The sequence below is a fragment of the Melospiza melodia genome, chromosome 2 (assembly GCF_035770615.1).
Source record: "Melospiza melodia melodia isolate bMelMel2 chromosome 2, bMelMel2.pri, whole genome shotgun sequence".
In the NCBI taxonomy this organism is placed as follows: Eukaryota; Metazoa; Chordata; class Aves; order Passeriformes; family Passerellidae; genus Melospiza; species Melospiza melodia.
The window spans coordinates 83,493,990-83,509,999 of NC_086195.1; the positions used below are offsets into that span (position 1 = coordinate 83,493,990).

General features: G+C 45.8%; 1 protein-coding gene across 3 annotated transcripts in view; it reads left to right on the forward strand.

Moving 5' to 3' along the window:
• The window catches only part of MTUS2 (microtubule associated scaffold protein 2), a 264,605-nt gene that overhangs the window by 241,613 nt on the left and 6,982 nt on the right, over positions 1 to 16,010 (forward strand). For all 3 annotated transcript variants that reach the window (XM_063149100.1, XM_063149101.1, XM_063149102.1), the window contains 6 exons: positions 3,460 to 3,674; positions 7,306 to 7,411; positions 9,147 to 9,220; positions 10,648 to 10,746; positions 11,086 to 11,205; positions 13,506 to 13,603. In XM_063149100.1, the coding sequence (XP_063005170.1) occupies positions 3,460 to 3,674; positions 7,306 to 7,411; positions 9,147 to 9,220; positions 10,648 to 10,746; positions 11,086 to 11,205; positions 13,506 to 13,603 (712 nt within the window). The remainder of the gene's footprint in view (positions 1 to 3,459; positions 3,675 to 7,305; positions 7,412 to 9,146; positions 9,221 to 10,647; positions 10,747 to 11,085; positions 11,206 to 13,505; positions 13,604 to 16,010) is intronic.

Below are 16,010 nucleotides of genomic sequence, written 5' to 3' on the forward strand. Positions count from 1 at the left end.
TTCTACACTCAAGAGACCGATTTTATAAATTATAAATATAAGCACTTTTCAGCTGCAACACTGAGTCTCTTTCAATAAAGAGGTTTGGAATACCAGCTGTTTCCCTTCAAACTAGTGGAAATTAAATGTCAAAATTACCTGCTCCTTCACTGTCAGACCAATGACATGAAGTGTGCTGAGAAGAGGTATGGAGATGCATAAAAAACCTGGATGAAGGAAAGGCAATGAGATGTCAAGTTTAAAATTTGTATTATCTGTGTTCTCAAGCATTTCAAAGCCAAAGCCTTTATGCCATCTCCTCCTGGATATGCTTCCCAGTCAGAGGATGCTTAACCTGAGTGTGGTGGCTGCGATTTGTCTGTGATTTTGGGGCCAAGGCTCAGGAAGAAGAGCCCATTTCCCCTGTCAGAAGGAAGCAGTCCCTCTGTCAGGCCACAAGGCACCAGCCCCAGTTCCCACAGAAGCTGCATCCAGAATGCAAAGTGCCAGGGCTGGGGAGGCTGCACTGTGGCTCTGACTGTGTGGTGGGGGAAGGAAGGTCAGTCCAATGGTGACATCTACCTTTCCCTCACCTCCCAGCCCAGCCTGAAGTGGGTTTTGCTCATCTGTTGTGCACTCAGCGCTCAGGGAGTAGGGAAGCTGCAGTAGCTGGTCTCGTTTAACCCAGCACACTGCCATCCAGGAAAGGCCACCTTGTGTCAGAGTCATTTCCAGCCTGTGAGCAGCAATGCAGATCCTACAGAGAAGGAAAAAGAAAACCAGGGTGTAACTCTTCAAAACAGACCAGTAATAGCTGTGCTCTGCTTGTCTTGTTCCATGTCAGTAATACATTCATGTAACTTTCCAGAGTAATTTTTTCTTTCTTCCACAAGAGTAGCTCACTTTAACAGTATCCCTGTCTTGATGCCTGAAAGATAAATTCAGAGTTTTCCAGCAGCATTAGCAGGTCACCTGTTCAGGCATCTGTTACGGGGTCCCTGCTGGAGATGACCCAGCTGTTTCACCAGGACCACACAGCTGGCCCCAGCAGGACAGGCTGTCCCACACTGGTTCCTGCTGCAGCTGCAAACCCCTGGGCTCCATGGGTGCTGCCTTCTGCCATGGCTGTCCCAGGAGAGCTGGGCACAAAGGTCCATCTCCCTGATAAGAAGAGATTCATCAACACTTCAGTCCTCAGCCTCGTTTGTCTTAGTCTGACACTTATGGTAGGGATCACTCCTTCCCATTAGAGGTGTTTAATATTCTGTATAGGGCAAATTGCCTCATTTTCTGCCTCCAGTAGCATTGTTGGGTGTATGGGGAACATGCCATGCAAGCTCACTTCCCCTGCCTCCCTCTTCCCTCCATTTTGCACCTGCATCAGGGTCTGATTTGTGAATAGTCTTGTATTTCAGGTTACAGGATGTGTTTCATGTGAACTTTCTTTTGGTTAGAGCACGTTTCATTTCCCAGCCCTCCCTGTGTGCTGGGTAATCTCATTAGAGAGGCTGGAGAGAGATGGGGTTCATTACATCCCCTATTTAAAGCCTGAGTAAGTTTGAATTCTACTGAAGGCAGAGCTGCAAGTACAACCCCTCCTGCTCTGGGATCACTTTACATGCCAAAGATAATAAAAAAGCAAAAAACAGGAGAGAGGGTTTAGAGCCCTAATCCAGACTGCCAGGAGACAAGATATTCCAGCTAATGTACCATTCCATTCTGGATATAAGGCAAGTGGGAAAGCCTTCTGTGTGCTGCCAATGAGGTGCTGAACTCACTGGTTCACTCTCTTTCAATCAGGAGCACACAACTTGACAGGGACAGAGTCCCCCCACAGTGCTCCAGAAAATTCCAGAATCAGAACAGGAGCCCAGCAGTATTGTGTTTGCAGGACACCCCAACAAAGGCAGGAATGATGCATCTGATTCCATGTTCTCAGAAGGCTAATTTATTACTTTATCATACTATATTATATTAAAGAATACTATACTACAGTATATTAAAGAATACAGAAAGGATACTTACTGAATGCTGAAAAGATAATAATGAAAACTCCTGACTCTTTTCAGAGCCCTGACACACCTTGGCCCCCATTGGCCAGTGAGTCCAAACAACTCACACCAGAATCCAATGAAACAATCCCCTGTGGGTAAATAATCTCCAAACACATTCCAGATGAGCACAACAATACAGAAGAAACAAATGAGATAAGAATTGTTTTCCTTTTCTCTGAGGCCTCTCTTGCTGCCTTTCAGCTTCCCAGGAGAAAAACCCTGGGCAAAGGGAATTTTTCGGAGAATGTGAATGTCACACAGCAGCGTTTCTCTGTCTGGACATACTGAGCAAATCTGAATATTGGTGTCCAGTAAGTGTGGAAGCAGAGCTCTAAATAGGGTGAAAAATAGGCATGTGGGGAAGGGAATGGTTAGCTTGGGTGTCCAAACTACCTTGGCATGGGTGCACCTAACATAAGCTGTGGGGACAGCACTGGTAACTTGGACAAACTGTTGCTATCCTGGGAAAAATGAGCCCAGTCTGACACTGTAGCAGAAAGAGGTAGGAAGATACAGATATTGAACAATTATGTTGTCATAGGATAAATATGGGTTTGAAGCATTCAGCAGGAAGACAGCTGCTCCCAATCCTCTGACTTGCAGTGCCACATGGGTCTGTGCATGGCATGTGCATCTTGAAAGGCAAGGGAAGGATAAATATGCAGTCAGTTTGTTCAAAAACCTGATCATCTTTCTAAATCAACTATGGGTCTAAATCAGAAAGAAGATCTAGCAGTGCTATTAGAAACCCCTTTCTCCTTTAATATTCTGAATGTTATGGTCAGGATGATTTTAATCACTGCTTACCTGTTAGATCTTTACAAGTGAGCAAGCTTGCTCTGTAAATTTACTCTGGCTGATCTTGTCCATCTTGCATCAAGTCTTCAATATCTGGATTTTTTGCAACTGTTCTTTAGCAAAGCAAATGGCTGAGGACACAGTGTTTGTGACAGTGCTTTCCTGGGACCTGGGGGACAATAAAGGTGAGGAACCAATTGGGGAAATGGACTGATTTTCCTTGACTTGATAGAACTGTTGGAAAACACTGGTGTGGATTCTGAGACATAGCCACTGGGTTAGTTCACCAGAGTAAAAATTTCACACTTTCTGATTGCCTTTAGTATCAGTCAGTCACTGCGCTCTCTGATGCCGTGAAGCACACAAGATAGTGGGTTGAACACAAAAATGTTTTAAGCAAGTGTGCATGAATGGATTTGAGTGGTCCTTGCTGGAGCTGGAGACAGGCTTGTGGGATGAGCAGCTTCGAACAGCTCGAAAATGGGATGTATGAGATACAAGTGGTCAGTCATACCCCTTGTACAACAGAGTGGGGAGAAGCACTGAGCTCATTGCCCTGCCAACAGGTCCAATGCCACTGCTTGCTCCAGGGCAGCGTGGGGACTGTGTGGTGGTGTTGTCTCCACAGAGCTCAACACGGCGCGATGGAAGGAGCTGCAGAGCGAGAAGGAGCAGCTGGAGCGGCGCTTCCAGGAGGAGGGGCAGCAGCTCCGCAGGCAGCAGCAGCAGGAGATGCAGGCCCTGGAGCAGCGGCTGCAGCAGGAGTACCAGGCCAAGAAGGAGAGCCTGCAGGAGCAGCACAGGCTGCAGCTGGAACAAGCCAAATTGCAGCATCAGGATCAGGTCAGTCTCCACCTGTTGCCTTTGAAGAGTAGTCCACTCTAGTCCTGATTGGGTTCAGGTAATGAAATACATTGAACACTCCAACATGAAGACACTGGTAATGAGTTATGAGTGGGAAAATGTCATCCTGAATATCTTTACTGCTCTTTCTCCCTATTAGTTCTACTGTTTCTTCCATACACTAGTCTATTACATTGCCATGGCTTGTCTTCACATGATGACAATAAAAATATTGCTGATGTTTTATTGTAAAAATATTAAGATTAGCTCTGCTGCCCACGCATACCTGCTCCTCAACCCACCTCTTTTAGTCAATTTATGACTAAAACCAAGAGTTATAAGAATCTGTTCCACACAGGTAAGGCCAGCAGAGCCAGCCCGTTGTTATTTGCTAGTTAAAGGGCAACACAGTGAAGCGATAGCAACCATGCAACACATGCTGCCTAAACATCAAGCACATGATGCACTCCAGATCCCCTGATTGCTGCCCCACCACTCAGCCTAATCTCTTGGACTGTACATCCCAAGTGTTTCTCCTTGCTCTGCTTTCTGTGTGTAGGTAGGAGTGTTCTCAACAGCAGCTGCTTTTGTCTGGTTTTGTCAGAACAAACACTGGAACTCAATGCAACTGGGTTGTTTTGTCCTGGACAAACTACCTATTTCTGTTCATGAGCTGATTTCTAAAGATGTATTAGAAGGTGCTGTCAAATAGGTCTTTATGTGCTAAATCAGATTTCTAAAAATATTTCTAAAAATACTTCTCTTAAATGGTTAGAATATATGCTGAGCCATGTCTTTTGGTTCTCATTTCAGTTTATGCAAGTTGGTTTCCTTTCAATGCCCTTCAAAATTTCTGCTTTTCTTTCTGATATGAAGGAGGGGTTATGTTCCCAAAAGCCTTGACAATTTTTTCCTTTCACTGTGTCAGTGTGTCAGTCTGCCTAGTAGAATATGTTGGCTCTAGCTGCAAAGGCTTACCTCCCCTGGCTCACCTGACAGCAGCATTTGTGAAGGAATTTGTTCATTTTTTGCTGAAATAGATTATAGCTCAGCTCTGCTCTCTTTGAAGTGTTTCTGTGAGCTCTCGGGACCACAAGAACAGATGTTGATTCTTCTCCTCTCAAGCTGATCAGTGCAAGAAAGCTGTTCAAAGTCATTGTAGGACTTGACTAGAAGTGTGCTTATTTTTCTCATGTTTTCATCTGTTGTTACTCTATTCATCATCACAGAGGAGCAGTGGAAACACATCCTTCCCTCTGTGGGGCAAATAGTTCTTGGTTCGCTCCAGAGCTCTGTGTTCCCTGATTGCTGAAAATGACACAAACATTCCTCTCCATTGCTTTGAAAGGGCCTCTGTGACCCTAGTATCTCAGAGCTTTAGCCCACATTTTCAATTCACAGTTCAGTTAGCATGATGAGTTTTAGCAGGTTTTCCCTTTGAATTCCTGCTCTGCTGTGCACCCATCCTGTGCTGAGCCCTCTTGGGTCAGTGGGGGCTGACAGGCCATGCTGGGAAGCTGCTCACCAACGTTTCTTGGCCAAGGAAATGGAGCTCTTGCACTGCACATGAGAAGAGCCTCGTGCTTGAGCTGCCCATCTGCATGAGGGGGATTTGAATTTGCATTCTTGAAGGCATTAACAATGGCAAAATCCTTCTAACCATGGATCTGCGTGTATTTCTGTATCCATAAATCTGATTTGGAAGCTACTCATCCCACTTTCATGGTTTCCAGTCATAGCTTAACCTTCCATGCTGTGTTGCTTCAGTCACCACCTAGTTCACTACGAGATAGCTGTTACTTGTTTGGAGACACAGTTCCTGTGTCAGGTTTTGGAGGTTCAGCTGTCTCTGAGGAGGTAGCAGAGCATGAGAGCTAAACTCCTCACAAAATGATCTTGTGTGCCAGTGCATCCTCACATCTCCTTGCAGCTAAAGGCAGAATTGCAAAGTAAAGGCTGTGATCTATCTTGCCAGTGTTTCTCACTTGAGGTGCTCAGCTCAAGCTGTTTTGCCCAGCAGCTTGCTGAACTTCTCCCACTAGAGCTCCTCTTGATTTTACTTTATTAAGCCTTAAAAATCCCCCCTGAGGTACTTTCCATAGCCAGAAATAAACATGACTTGTGTTAAGTGAGGTGATCAAGCTTCCAGAGTAAGTTATTAGCATCCAGGAGAGCTGCTTCCCAGTGCCAAGTTGACTATCTGCCATGCAAAACTGCAGACAGGACATCACTCTGGAAGATTAAAGAGAGCCATTTGCAATGTGGATATGAAACACACAGAAGGCAGAAAAATCCCTGCAGATAATTTGGGACATATTTAATTGGCTTTATAGATAAATAGCTTGTCAAGGATGGTGGCAGCAAGGGGAGACTCCTTCACCTTCTTTGGGCATTTGGGGATAATCATTCCTAGGGGGGGCTGTTCAGCTGAGAAGCAATTTGAGTACAAACAAAGGCTTCAGCAAGGGTAGGGTAAAGAACATGGCAATGCTCATGAGGCTTCAGTTTGCAGACATCATATACAAGGATGCTGTGCTCTGGGAAAAGCCAGGTGACAGCCCTTACCCCATTAGGAGCCCTTTGAGTCATCTGCCCCCACCTTTCTCAGCTCTGTCTTGCAATACATCATCAGGCTGAGCCCCCATTATTTTGCAAACAGTTTTTCCCCACTGAGTTATCTCCCACATTATTATGAAAATTAGTTTGGATAATTTTGAATTCCATGTTAGATGCCCAACTTTCATTTGAAGTGCATGTTTTCTCCAGTATGGTTGGAAATTTGGCTTCTGGTGGGTTACCTAATACATATGTTTGACAACAAAAAGCACTGAAATAACATTTATTCAAGGCAAACTCAGATGAAGTAAACTTCTACCATTATTTACACAACTGTGAGCAAATAAAGCTGTTTAGGGTCAAGTCAATTAGCCATGGACAGAACAGCTGTTTCACTGTAAATGTAAAATAGTTTGATCCTCTGCCTTGCCAGATATCACAGATAATATTGTGTTAAATGTATGGAACAAAATCACTGTGGTTACAAACCCCAGGAAATCAAATTGATGCATTGCGTTCAGAAAATGTTCTGGACCACTGACTCAATCTTCATCATGATTTCTTCTTGTAATTCCTTTAATGATTCATATCAAAAGACCATCATTAGGGATCTCACTTTGCCTTTAGCCAAGTCTAGTAGCAAACCATGCACTGAAGGAGTCCCAAACCCAAAGGGTGCTCTGGAACACAGCCCTCTTCCAGCTGCACTCCTCACTCCAACCATGGCCATGGGCTCTGTGGACATCATTATAATTTAGATTAATGGAATGTCGAGACTTCTGAACATTGAATAAACAGCATCTCCACCTAAGGGCTTTTTCACCTTTTGCTTTCTTATGTACCTCTTCATCACCTCTTCATTTCCATTAAGCTAAAAAACAAAAAATACCATCAGCAGTGACGACGCACTACCACTCAAGGCATCAACATGGCAATACTGGCTCAGGTGCTGCAAGTGTCACATTCAGTAGATCCCTTTGCTGTCTCCAGCTCACTGGAGCTCTCCAGCAGAGGCTTGTCAGCGTGCCACAGCCTAACCATGTGTCCATGTCTGTGCTTGCTGTTGCTGGAGCAGGTGGAAGATCTCACAGCTGTACATGAAGCTGCAATGTCACAGCTGGAGAATAACCACATAGTGGCCATTACAGTCCTGCAGGATGAGAATGACTGCAAGATTCAAGGTAAGCCAACCCAACAGCTACACAGCTGTTCCAGAGCAGGAATTAATGCTGTAGTGACCCTGTGCTTCTTCCTCCAGAGCAGATTACACAGGAAATTTGTGTTGGTCTAGTGCTTCCACGTGGGGTGGACCACCAGTTTCATGCTAGGGCAGAGGGAGAGATGTCTGTAGTCTACAGCATCTAACTTTGACCTGAAATTATCTGAGGGGAGTCTCTGGGTCAAAGATAAGGCTTTCTCTATGCGTTGCTGAAAATAGAATCCAAATTCCACATCATTTCTCACACAATGCTTTTTCAAGAGCCTAATCCTCAGATGCTCAGGAGAATAGAGCTCTTGGGACATCTCTGAATTTAGGTACTTAAATACCCACAAGTGCTTCTAAAAACAAGACTCATGATTTCCAGTAGCAAACTTCTGGCCATGCTGAGCAGACTAAAGCCTTTTGAAGTGCAAATCTGCACCCCAGCTCTGTTACCTTTATTTTGCGGTAGAGTTTGGCCACAGGATTGATGCTGCAGTCAGAGCTCTTCCCTCCCTACCAGTTCAGTGTCTAAACATTCGCCTTTGCGCATACTTTGGCTGACATTTAACAGTAATCTGTACAATCTCCCTATTTTTTCCTATATTTTAAATATCTCTAGTAGGTTTTCCCACGTTTCCCAGACCACGCCATATTGCTTAGCTCTGCATTGTGTCAATTAGAGACACGGTCCGGAGCATAACATGAACTGAGAACAGTCTATTCTCCTCTCTCATGGGCAGAGAAGGTATCTAGAATAGCATTTGTAAATTAATATACACAATTTTGAAAATAAATCAGCAAAAAGCTGATTATTACTTGAGGATAATCTTACCTCTCTGGTTTTTAGTATTTTCTGATGATAAAATTCAAAGTTGTGGTACATCAAGGGTCTGGTGGCTGAAGTTTGTGCTCCCTGCTCCTGGTGCGGGTGTGAAATGCCCTCCTGTGCCTGGAAAGGCACTGCAGCCACTGGAGCCATGTGTCACTTTGTCACACATGGCTGCTGGGACTGCGGCTGCTGAGCAGAAGCCATGGCCTTGGCAGGGAAAACACAAAAAATAGTGTCCATACACTAAAAAGACTGCTGCTACCACTGCACTGAATCATGATTTTATGCCATTGCTTTAGAGATTAAACTTTATTTCACTTTGTTTATTACACTTTTGGTAATTAGTACGCCCGGGGTGAGTTATTCTAGCAGGAAAACTTTTAATCAAGTCTTCTCTGTCTCACTACTGGAGTAAACCTCTTAGCTCATCTTCTACAGCTTGGGGAGAAGCACTGTCCTTTGTATTTCTGCGTCTCAGGTGGCGGCCCTCCTCTCTATCCCCCCAAAGAAATTGCAACCCAAGCTTTTTAATGTATCCAATTTTAAATCCTTTGATTTAGGGTTTCTCACTCTGAACTGGTAAATGGCCCATTGTCAGACTGACCCTTTTCAGATCAGAGTGCCTGGGAACTGAGAATTCTGAGCAGTTCTGAAAAATCAGAATCTGGCCATGTAGAAACAGAGGTATCTGCAAACAGTGAAAGATCAGGAAACTCTGATTTTCAGAACAATTTACCTAAGGTCACAGAGCATATTGCTACCAGTTTCCTATTCCATGTCCTAAAATTGCATCCCAATTTTCATGTGGCTCACAACATGTGTGCTCTCAGACCCTGGTTTGCTGGACTTCACTCAGTAATTCATGTCTGTGTAACCTCTCCAGAACTGAATACTGCTCACAAGCTGGAAAAGGCACAACTGGAGGAGACTTTTGAGAAGCTGCGTCTGTCACTCCAGGTGAGCAGTTTCTTTGTTTCCCACCCTGTGGTGTGCAGGGGAGCAGCCCTGGGCACGCTGCCCTCTGCCAGCACACCAGGCTCCTACCAGCTCTGGTACCTCCTGTGCTCTGCCTGTCCAAACTGCGATAGAGCAGCAAACCCTCGGGATCTTCCCTCCCCCTGGGCTGGTTCACAAGAGAGAGAAAACTTAAAGGGACTTAAAGGCATCTGGATAAAGAAAGAAGTGTCTTTTTGACCCTGCTGTCTGCTGGCAAATTTGAGCTCTTCCCTGCTTGATGGGGAGAGCTCTGGCACCTGCAGTGGCTGTGAGCATCACCCTGTCTGCATGGTACCTGCCAGCTGGCACCACGAGGGCTCAGAAACAGCGACATCTCCCAGCCTGGCCCTGAGCCTGGGTCTGTGCTTTCGCCTCCTCCTGCTGCCTGAATGTGGCAAAGCCGGTCCCACGCTGCAGACACAGCTCCAGCCCCAGCGGAGGGCAGCGCAGTCCCTGCTGTGCTGTGCTGTCCCAGGGCTGCCCTGCTGTGCAGCCAGGCTGTGGGTGGGCAGGTCAGCCCTGCACATCGCAGTTCCCACTGCACGTCCCAGTGTTTAACACCAAGGTCAGAGTCATCTAATCCTTCTAAAAGCTCCGTGCTGTTCTCACTCCCTAGATGAAGAAATCACAGGGAGTGGAGGGCAGAACTGCGCCCCTGTGACACAAGCTAAGGTTGGAAATGTGTGAACAAGTAAAGATGCCAGAGCAATTAATGCAAGCCCTGTTTGATTTCCCAGGCAGAGATGAACTGCAATTTTTAAACGCCCTGGCTAGCAGATATTGTTGCACTGCTGCAACAGCTCGAGGCATGTCAGCAGTTTTGCAATAAGGGCTGATGTAATGTTCCAGACAAGAAATCACAACTGTGAAAGATAAAAATACCATCTTCACAGCAACTGTGGATTTTACAGGTGTTGGATAGGCAGAAATGCCTTTGATGGTAACAGAAATATGATTGCTTAAAATAACATGTTGTTCCCATATATAGCTCTGAGATGAAATGATGATCATTTGAATTCCACACCACTAACTCATCATTGCATGTTACCATGTTAGAAACTTAGAAAGGGGAAGGAAACAGGTATCTCCTGCCTCATTTGGACTCTAAGGACCACACAAATGCATATGATATAAATGCCAGCTCTGCCAGGGAAGGACATGTCTGTTGTCATCCAGCACAAGGTGATTTAGCATCAGCCACAGGTGTTTCAGGGATTTTGTGATTCCAAGTGGCCTGATATAAAAAAATATCACCTTACAGGGGTGTCTGAGCCTTATTTAGCTTCCCTGATAAACCACTGCCTGGTTTGGCAGTACAGACTGACCAGTATGAGTGTGAGAGGGCTGCTAACACAGCTGAAGTGTTAATTGGTGTGTTTCCCCCCCAGGACCAGATAGACACCCTCACCTTCCAGAATCAATCTCTAAAGGCCAAAGCAGACCGGTTTGAAGAGGCTCTGAAGAAAAACACTGAGGAACAGCTGAAGGTAGGTGACAACTCTAACTATACAGACCTCAAGATACATGTTTCTAAGTATTACACATCACCTGATTCAATGAAGAGCAATTGGATCCTCATTCCAGGGGCAGGGGGCAGGTCCCAGCTGAGACCCTGAATATTGAGCTCTGAGGAAGAGTCATGAATCTTAGCCATAGGGGTGTCAAGGAGAAAATATCAGGGGTCAAATGGGCTGCAGGGGACCAGGTCCAGGCAGTTTTCACACCACTGATTCTCCTAAATAACGGGGTTGCTTGGAAGAATCTCTGTCTTATGGCTGAATGTGTATGTATGGCTGACATATCCAAATCTCTGATATATTTCCTAGATTGTGCGAGCTCCATATCTACACTTAGAAAAAGATCTGAAGAGCTTAAAACATGTTCTGGAAATGAAGAACCTCCAGATTCACCAGCAGGAGAAGATGATTATGGAGCTAGAAAAACAGGTGAGTTGTCTTTTTTCTTACAGAGTTAACAAAGGAGAAGTCTGGTTACAGCAGATGAACTTAAGAGAGGTGAGTACCAACATAAGGCTGGGGCAAGACACAGTCAAAGAGGTTCACATCCATCAGTCTGGATTGCTTCTTCACACAGTACCTGCTCAGCATGTTAGGTTTTACAGGAGGTGAGTGGTGGAGGAAGAATGGGGGAAAGAGAAATTTGTGGCAGGGTACACCAGCCTGCACCATATGCCCCTGCAGGAATCAGGGTTGGAAATGGCACATGGGGGAAGGTTGAGCCATGGTGTGTCTTGCTGCTGCTCCTGCAGGCATTTTGGGAGCCATATGTGGTTTAGCAATACTCAGCAAGCAGTTCTTAGCAAGGCTTGCTCTGGAAGAGGTCTCTCCAGCCCTCCAGTAATGCTTTTCTGCAGGCTATGCTGTTTTCTCCTTCTTTGCTTGTGGGATTCCCTAATGAAGAACTCCCCAGTTCACCATCAATTACATTTTTTGTGGGAAAGGGGATTCATTTTCTACAGAATAACCTGCAGTGACAGTAAAATACAGTGTGGTGACAGGATGAGACAATACCTCAGCTGGGAGCTGTGGCAGCTGGTTCAGCACAGCATTCAGCAAGATTTGTTTCCATTTACAGGGAAATTTGAGAACTCTGGTGATTATTTTGCTGAACAGATGCTTTAGTAAGTGGATGCAGAGAAAAGTGCCTTTTTGCAACTGAGGCTTATTATCTCTGCTCCTTCCAACGTGCTACTCTTGGAGCTAAGCCAGGATTTGGAAACACTGGGGAAAAAAAATCCCAAACAACAGCCTATATAATTCCTAGTCCTTCAGCTGCTTTTGCTCATTAACTGCATGTGAGTGCACAGTCCTGTTCCTGCCCTTTATCACAGCAAAAACACTGGGTCTGCTGTGGCCCAAAGGCACAACTGCTTTCCATTTCAAGATACACCTTTGGAAGTGTCAGAGCACCTACAGGACATCTCCAAATGCTCTGGAGCCTCACAAGGGAGCAAGAGGGCATTTCAAACCCAGGGTCAGCCTTGGCTCCTTGGCAGCTGAAAGGGAGGCTGGAAATGCAGGTGGCATAGCTGCTACTTGTGAAAACTATTGAAGAAGCAGAGAGGGAGCCCGTGATGGTGATTCCTCTCTCAGTGCATTTCAAAACAGGGACAGAATCCATGTGCTGCTCTAACAAAATTAACTGGGACAGACCAGAATATCTGAGAATCAGGAGTATCCTTTACAATTACCTGCACAGACCAGAAAACACAACCTAAAACTAATGTCTCCACCATTAAGTGTGAGTTATTGCTATCCCCAGTGCACAATATTTTGGGTCTTTATAGAAGGTTGGGAAATTCAATAACCAAGCTCACACAGAGATAAGGTTACCCTGTGCTATCATGTTTTCTTTCAAAATTGTTGAATTCAGCAAAATTTTCAGCTGGAAAACCAAGGACTAAGGTGATAAAGTATGTCAAATTTCAAAGCCTGGGGAAGACAGGGTACCTGAGGCTGTGGACATGCCTGTAAACATCTTACTAATACACTGCTACTGATGTCCTCAAACCCTGCCCTTGAACTGTGCTGAATAAAAGCTGCCTGTGCTTGGGATAGAATTAATTTCAGTTAATTACAGCTTAAAGTTAAATGTCTGGTTTAGGCCTGTCATTTAAGCTGACATTGTCAGCGGCAGTGAGAAGAGTCTTCAGAGGCCAGCGCACCTCATGAGAATGCAGCACCACTCTAAGGCTGCTGGTGGGTGACTCTTTCCTCTCCATAACTGAGGAATCATAATCCTGGAGGCTGGATGTCAGACTGCAATGTCTGGGAGATGTACATCATCCCATCTTGCACTCCATCACTAGGCTGACCACTCATACCACAGTGCTGGGCAACTTTCCGTGCTGGGTGCTCCTCAAGTGTCACCAGCACCTTCTCCAATGCCTGGTAACACTGGCTCCTTGGGGGACAAAAGTTGTGGGGCACCACTGAGGAAAACATCCCCTTGCACTGAACAAAACTAAAACCCTCCTCCTCCTCCTCAGTTATAAGTGAGGGCTGGTTCAGCTCTGCCCCTGCTCAATGCTCTGCTGATGGCCCCAGGAACTCCACCAGTATGATGGGGTGGTGTGAGTCAGGTCTCTAAGTCTCAGCAGCAGTCAGAAAACCACCTCCACCTATCCTCAAATTTTAGAAGTTGCTCCACAGATTAATATAGAACAAATTATCTTGGATCAGGTGCTGAGTGTTCTTCAGACTTAACAAACCTTCTTTTGCTGCAGGTTGAAAAAAATTTAAAACTTGAAGAAAAAATCACCATGCTGCAACAGCAGAATGAAGAACTCAGAGCCAGGATTGAGCAAAATACTGTCATAACAAGGTTTGTGCTGGTATTTGCAATCTGTCTGAGATTGAAAGGAGGCCCCAGGTCTTAATTGTCCAAGGCTGACACTTATTTCCGAAGGGGAAAAACTTATTTGCCCCTGAAAATGTATTTGAGTTCTGCTCTGCTTATTAAAAACTATTTTTATATTGGGGTTTGCTTCCTTTAACATAAGGAAGGCCATGTATCTGTCTGTGCATCTCCATGATTTTGACATGCTGCTGAGAACAAGCTTGCCAGTGGTTCTGATCTCAGTATCAGTGCCCTGAGACCTGTTAGTCAGTGGGTAATGAGGATGCAAAATGGAAAAATCCTGGGAAAGACATCCTAAGGATGTCATTGTCACCCAGGCAGGATTAACCTTTGGCAGGTTTTTTCATCAGCACTCCCTTTTTGCAGCCTTGTCACAATGGGACAAGGGTGACAAGGCTCCTTGTTAGGTGACATACGAAGAGCAGGGTAGGATAGTCCCTGTCCCAGAGAGTTATATTATGCCGTAAGGCTGGAGCCAGGGAGAAGGGGTGCCAGAGGGAGAAACTAGAGCTGGTCTTGTCCCAGCACTGCAGCTACCTAGCTGTCATGGCATCCAGAAATGATGTCACTGGCCAAAAATTTAAAATTTAGTCAATTTTTTTAAACTGTCAGCGTCTCGTCTCTGATTTTAGTTTTTGTCTTTCTCATGCCTCATTTCTTAATGACTCAGCCTTTTGAAATTGTCTCCAGCATGCAGATATTCTATCACTCAAAGTGGGGTGCAAATTATGTTTTCTCCCACCTGATTGTAAATACCTCTAGTACACATCTCACTGTCTGAGGTGGGTGTCTGCAGCATTTCTGCGCTGGGGGAGGAAAACTGGGTATTTTTAATTCTGGTTCACCAGACCAGTTTGAGATGCCTGCTTTTGGGCTGGATGAGTTGTGGCCTGGAAGTGGCAGTGTCTCTCCACGGCTGACAGCAGCCAGGGTGTCTGGTTCAGCGCCTGGCATCTCTGCATTGCAGCTCTGTCTCTGGCTGGGCGAACAGCACCCTCCCTCCACTCCCTGCTGCCACCCAGCTGCAGCACTTTGCTTGTTGCCTGCAACTGCTTAGGTACTGCTCTCAAAAACACCTTTCAGGAGAAATGCTGAATTCGAAGTCAGCCTGGGAACTCAGCTTCAAGGAGAATAATTTTCAACAAGTAACTATTTGGGGACAGCTGTGGGGCAGCTACAGGGACAGCCAGGGCTTTAAAGCTGGAATTACTAAAGCATGCATTTTCCCAGCTGCAGTAAGCACCCTGACTGCTGATTTCTGTTGTACTGGCACTGCCTGGGAGGCACAGCATGAATGAGCTCAGGGAGCTGCCCCGGATTAGAGCTATTTCTGCAGTCTGGGTGCCCAAGCGGCCGTGGCAGCCCAGCAGCAGTGAGAGGAGGGAGAGGAAAGAGCAAAGCCGGCCTCTGCAGCACCGCCAGGAGGGGTCCCAGAGGCACTGGGGTGTGAGGGGTGCACCACAGAGATATTTCCAATTAAGGACAAGGGCAGGTACAAAGGGAAGGACAAGAGCCTTTCAGGTAGATCATGACCCAGTTTTGGATGTGAGAGCTCCACAGAGCCCCTGCTGGGACTTCCCCAAGAACTTAAATAAGTGATCTGATCTTCCAGCGCTTCAGATCCTCCCTCAAAATCAACCAGCATTTTTTTTGGTCCTTTGGACTGGGGTTGTCTGAAGAATGACAGTTGCCAACACCCAAGAGATCAAGGTGATTCTGCTAGCCACTGCTCACTTCACAGTTCAGAACTTTCAGGGACTGGGAGAAGAAAGAGATGTATTCTTGAGCTACATTTCTGTAGGAATTGAGGTTAAAAAAGCAAAAATTCTTCAAAAATGTCTTTTAAACAAAATCAGAAATGCCAACCCCACCCTCTCATAGACTTCTGGTGAGTGGACCAGCAGTCCCTGACATCTGCTACACCTTCAGGCTACACCCAGAAAAGCAGTTGTACAGAATTTTTTGTATGCATCCAAAATCCCCACCCAGCTGCTGCTGAACACTGAGAACTCCTAGGGGGAGGTTGGGCTCCTCCCTATTCATTCCTATAAAACCCTAAATTGCTAGTAAATGAGGTTAGGTGCCTGCCCAGAGCTGCTGCAGGTTGATCACATGAGGAGCTGGCTCCTGCCCAAGCGTAGTGGGGCTGCAGAAGCCTGGTGCTCCTGCATGCATCCTTTGGGACATGGGTGTTGTCAGGACATGCCCAAAACACGTCTCAATCAGGTCCCACAGTCTACTTGCCCTGCCCCATTTGTTTCAAAACCAGTCACTTGGCTGATGAGTGCAGACTCACTAAGGCTGTGGTGCCCATAGGAGATTTCCACGTCCCAGCTCCAGGAAAGCCATGAAGTTATGGGCATTCTAGGCA